This window comes from Adiantum capillus-veneris, chromosome 4, assembly GCF_014529385.1.
Source record: "Adiantum capillus-veneris isolate H3 chromosome 4, ASM1452938v2, whole genome shotgun sequence".
Taxonomy (NCBI): Eukaryota; Viridiplantae; Streptophyta; class Polypodiopsida; order Polypodiales; family Pteridaceae; genus Adiantum; species Adiantum capillus-veneris.
The window spans coordinates 169,102,972-169,108,340 of record NC_140934.1 but is presented as its reverse complement, the minus strand read 5'-3'; the positions used below and the strand labels follow the sequence as shown (position 1 = coordinate 169,108,340).

Here is a 5,369-nt window from a genome sequence, read left to right as displayed (position 1 = left end):
TGTCAAATGAACCAAGAAAGCTTCAGATTCTGCAGAAATTTTGGTAGAGTCTCCTTTGTAAAATGGCTCTGGTGTACTAAAAACAGACCAAAAAACAGCTCAAAAAACCATTGTCTCTCTGACACTGTAAGCTGCGGGTAAACCTGTCCTGCACCTGTACTGTCTCTGACTATCCTGTCACTGTCCTGTAAGCATAGACTGCGACAATGTCTCAACGGCAGTAAAGCAAAGATGCAATCCCAACTGTCTAACTCACAGTCAGTACATCCTAGCTGCCTATCTAAGGGTGCTCGAGGGATCGCTCCAAGACCTGTATCACCGAAAGGATCTCAACATTCGAGAATCCCCTAGCTCAATAAAACCTCACTCGACCCTCAACAAAGGCTGCAATAAATCTGACAGTACATAGACTTCCCACAAAGTCATACATCCACAAATTTCCCACTGTATGCTGTAACCGCTGCGGCGGTTGTTTACTGCGTGACTCACAGCCAGCAAACCCTCAACAGACATACATCATCTCTGACAATACATCCCATGTGGAAGTACCTGCAATGTCAGGATGAAATCTGGAATATCAAGCAACAAACACAAGCTACCTGATGAACCAGTGGATGTCGCCTACAGTCTGTGTGTAGATGCGCCCGTGTCGTATGTGACACGCCTCCAAGAACTGTGAGCCGTCCTTCGATGTGTAGACAGCCACAAATCAACACTCTGGGAGTGTCGATATCCTCAGCACCTGCAGTCGTAGGCCGAAAACCCCAAATTTGCAGAGTCGGATCTGCACCCGCCGAGACCACGTTGTCGAAAATGGCCTGTGCAGGCCTTTGTCGAAGCCGAACGGTGGACGAGATGACCTCAGAATGAAATTCTGAGAACACCAAGCCCTTTGGGCTTTCCCACAGGATTTGGGACCGTGTCTTCGCCTGTCGAATTTCACTCCAATCTGAGCTGGTGACTCTAGCCTCCTGTAGTGCTGCCCCGAGCCTCGATCTGAGCTCTGATACCAGTTGAAGGAGTACGAGCGGAAGTGCGACGCGAGAGAGAGTGCCAGAAGAAGAGCACGACGATATGGTGAACTCGCTCTACTGTAATGTGTAGAGCATAGTGAGTTCTTATTAGGTTTTTACAAAAGAATATGTGTACATACCAGGCGGCCCGCCCACTTACCTGGGCGACCACATTGGGCTTTATACCCCAACAATGGTCTCCCACATTCCATCTAGAGAACCATTTCCGTATATCTTCTACGAGACTGGATGTGAGAAATTTACTCTTGTAATTCTTTTGCGGTTTACATCCGGCTTGCCATGCCATGTGGGGTAGACGGCTCTCCGGCATCATCTTAACTTTCATGAGGTATCTGTGTACCCTCTGTAAGGCTTGCATTTCCAAGGGTCTCTTTCCTGTCTCCAAAAGCATCACTGAGTATGGGGTGGTAGTTTTGATCCCCATGTGTCTACATAGGAATTTTTTCTGTATCTTTTCAATGTCATTCCAAGTGCTAGCGGGGATACTCCCCCCCCATACCTCTACACCGTAAAGTATTGTTTGGACCACGCATACAGCAAATGCTAGAGACTTGATTTCCCATCGCCTTGTGACACTTTGCTTGCACATGTTCTCAAATTCATAGTATTTCGCTTGTCCTGCATCAATTCTGTTTTGCGCGCAACTTCCCCATGCATGGTTTGAAGGTACATAGATGCCCAAGTACTTGAACCTCTCAACCGCTTGGAGTGCTTGCCCGTCATACGTGATGATGGGCTGATTCTCATTTCTACATGTGTGGACTGACATAACCTTTGTTTTGGCTACATTGACTGACAAGCCCGTTGCATTGCAAAATGCATGTACTGCATCCAAAAGTTTCTGTAGAAGGAGTGCCTTGTAGGCAAAGAGAACCACATCGTCGGCATATATGAGGAGCAGAAGCGTGAAAGTACCAATGCTAGGGTGATCTCCCCCCTCTCCCATAGCCTTGTTAATGAAATCATCAAGCTCCTCTATGCATAGTCCAAAAAGCGTAGGTGACAAAGGGCATCCTTGTTTAACTCCCATAGTGCTCCTGAACTCTTGTGAGAAACCTGTGTTTGTCTTGAGTTTACATCTGACCTCTTGGTAGAGACGTCCCACTGCTGCCCTAAGATGCATAGGAACTCCCAGAGTTTCCATACGTGACCATAGCCCTTGACGGAGTACTGTGTCAAACGCTTTCGTGAAGTCCACAAAACAACAATACAAGGTTTTGCCTTTTAGCCTGGTTTCATCCATCAAGACCCGGAGTGTGATAAGGTGGTCTATCGTGCTGTGCAGGCTCCAAATCCTACTTGTCCAATGGCACGTTTCCCGTTATTTTCAGCCCATGTGCTAAGATCTTTCTCAATAATGCTTCCAAATAGTTTTGCCATACATGAGCTCACCATGATGGTGCGATAATTAGTGAGCAAATTGCGGTCACCTCCTTTAAAGAGCGCTTTCACCCAGTTTTCTTGCCAATCTTGGGGTAAGTATTGGTTGATTGCTTGATTCATCATATGGTGTATCCATTTCTTAGCCTCAATACCTGACCATTTCAGCATTTCAGAGGTAAGATGTAATGTGTCAACTGCTTTCCCATTTGCCAGGCTTTTGAGGCCTTTAATGACTGCCTAGAAGGTGATGGGCTTTGGATGTTCGGCATGAGCCCCCGTGTATATCGCCTCTTGAGTCCCCGACGGGGCATACAAAGTTTGTACATAAGCATACATTTCATTTAGGCTGAAATCTCCCATCACATCCCCTTTCTTCCCCTTCATGTTACGCCAAGCCTTCTTTGGCTCTTTCTTGAACCTGCTGAGGTCTTGTTGTTCTTTTGAGAGTCCATACATGCGTCTCTTTTTCCTCTTGAGTGTATTGTATTCTCTAGAAGCCCATTCCCATTCAGTTGAGTGTTGCGCTAAGCCTCTCATCTTGCGTTTGGCCTCCTTGCATTCTACATCAAACCAAGGATTATGAGGTAAACCCTTCCTGGTCTGTTTACCATTTTGATACTTGCCCATAGTAATTTTTGCCGCTTCCTCCATTGCATGTCGGAAGATCTTCCACGTCTCTTCAATGTCACAAGGCATGTTCCGGTTAAACAGTCAGCTATCTAAGAGACTAGCATAGTCCTCTTTCTTCGTGAGTTGCATTTTGTATGACCAATTTGGTGTATTCATTGTGTTGACAATAGGCATACTGGGCATGTGTAGGCATATATGAATTGGGGTATGGTCGGAGGTTGGTAGCCTGCTACCCACTTCAAAACTATGGACCAATTCCAATGCATCGTATCTCACCAAGGCATAATCATTTGTACTCCTCCCATGATTTGCCGTGTAGCAAGTGTATGATCCAGAGTGTACGAACTTATCCGCACCATTCATGGCTACAAGCTGCATTGAGTTCATCATACTTATCATGGTTGACCCCTGTGCATTCATGATGTTATCACTTGAACATCTATCCCACATAGAACCAAGTATAAGTTCCCCATTCTTATCCGCAGGATGCATTGAATGGTCTGTCAATTGTACCTGTGTGTTTCCAATCCGGGCATTCAAATCCCCAAGAAGGACAACTGCTCCCTCTTGTGTATATATTGCAATGTCTGTACATAGGTCAGCAAAGGGGTCATTTTTGGATAGCTGGTTTGTGTCATAAAAAGGTGACTCTCGATGCGGGATATAGCATCCTGCAACAAAGATCAATCCTTTTGATGAGCAAACCTTAACCCATATATAGCGCTTGTGGTCATCGATCTTGCATACCTCAACCATCTTTTGAAGCTCTTCCTTATACATTACACCTACACCTCCTTGTCCTCGCATTTTGGTACCATTCCACCATACGGAGTGCTTGATATATCCACTAATGTCCGGCAGCCTGCATGTGTTTTGTTCCCATGTTTCCAATAGGAAGAGTATGTCAACTTGTGGTAGAATATCCACCAGCCCTTCTCCCTTATGCCATGGGAAACCTCTACAATTCCAGCTTGTTACCTATATGGTCGCGATCCCATGGGTCGCGTGCCCCTATGCATTTTTAGACGGTGATGCTGGTATTTTCTCCTTGAGACGTTCCTCATATGCTTTCCTTCTTGCTGCCTGTTGTGTCGGTGTTTAATCTTCACTTACATAGTACTGAGTGCCTTTCAAGTAGAAGCGTGCAGTTTCCAAAATTATGGCCCTTTTGCGAGCATCCAACATTGTGCATACAACTGCCCTATGAGCATCAGTCTTCTTCTGACCCACTCTATGTGCCCTATATACCCCTGCATCTTGCATATCAAGCTTTTCTGCTAACAGGGTGGTAACGTCTACGTTCAATGACATGACTGTTTCCCCCTCAGGTTCTGGCATGCCTCGTATCACAATGTTTTGGGATCTTTTCTCCCTTTCCTTGTATTCGGTAGAATCCTCATGCGTATACATACTCTCATACGTATACATCTCTCCTGTCTTGTGTCCCATTGTCCTCTCTTGTTTCACTATTTGTGCCCAAGATGGAGGAAACCCCTCCGGTGCATCGGTTACATTATTGGTGACCTGTGTTATGTGACTGCCTTGTTCCAGCACTTGAGTTTGCAGTGTTTTCAGGGTGTCTTCTTGTTGTTGAAGCTTCAGAGCTTGCAGTGCAATGGTATGATCCAACTCTTGGTTGCGTAGTGTCAAGTTCTTGAGGTCTTCATTTTGGCATGAAATAACCTCATTCTGTTGTCGTACCTGTTCTTGGATAGACAATAGCAGTCCCCAAATGTCCTGTGTAGTACATGTGATCGTCGTGTCCCTTGAATCCTTGGGGGGCGTGTCCTTCGACATTGATTTAAAAGGCGATGAGCTCACTGTTCGACCGCTTCTGGATACCCTTTGATTAATGTGCGCTGATTGCATAGGTGGGGAAACATGCGGCAGTGGCTACATGCAGTAGTGAGACAGCGGGCCTGGTGCAGTGAGGCAGCGGCAGGTGCTACACTCTTGGCACTGTGCAATCGCAGCAGGGCAGCCACAGCGGGTGCAGCAGCCGCAGCAGTAGCGTGTGCAGGGGATGAAACAGCAGTAGCGTGTGCAGGGGATGAAACAGCAGCAGTGCGTAGGCAGCCACAGGGGTGGCACGTGGGCAGCTACAGGGGGTGTAGGGGCTGCGCGGTGGGGTGGCGCTGGCAAGGAAGGTGGCAGGTAGGCATGGCTAGAGAGAGAGAGAGAGAGAGAGAGAGAGAGAGAGAGAGAGAAATTACAATTCTTCAGCGATATTACACCCTCTGCCTATTTGCTTTAGCGCAATCCATTCCACCCTCTCGCTCTCACCTGCGACATAACCTCACACAGAAAAGGGTACCCAATGGA

At 46.8% G+C, this 5,369-nt stretch overlaps 1 protein-coding gene across 1 annotated transcript; it reads right to left on the bottom strand.

Moving 5' to 3' along the window:
* Window positions 1–4,145: 4,145 nt before the first annotated feature.
* Window positions 4,146–5,133, bottom strand: LOC147460338 (uncharacterized). The gene has a single exon (XM_086511693.1). The coding sequence runs from the start codon at window positions 4,914–4,916 to the stop codon at window positions 4,146–4,148; it is 771 nt and encodes a 256-aa protein (XP_086367819.1). The 5' UTR covers window positions 4,917–5,133.
* Window positions 5,134–5,369: the final 236 nt, after the last annotated feature.

Coding starts and splice junctions, on each gene's coding strand:
- LOC147460338 (XM_086511693.1), bottom strand. CDS start 4,916: ATGCAATCAGCGCACATTAATCAAAGGGTATCCAGAAGCGGTCGAACA.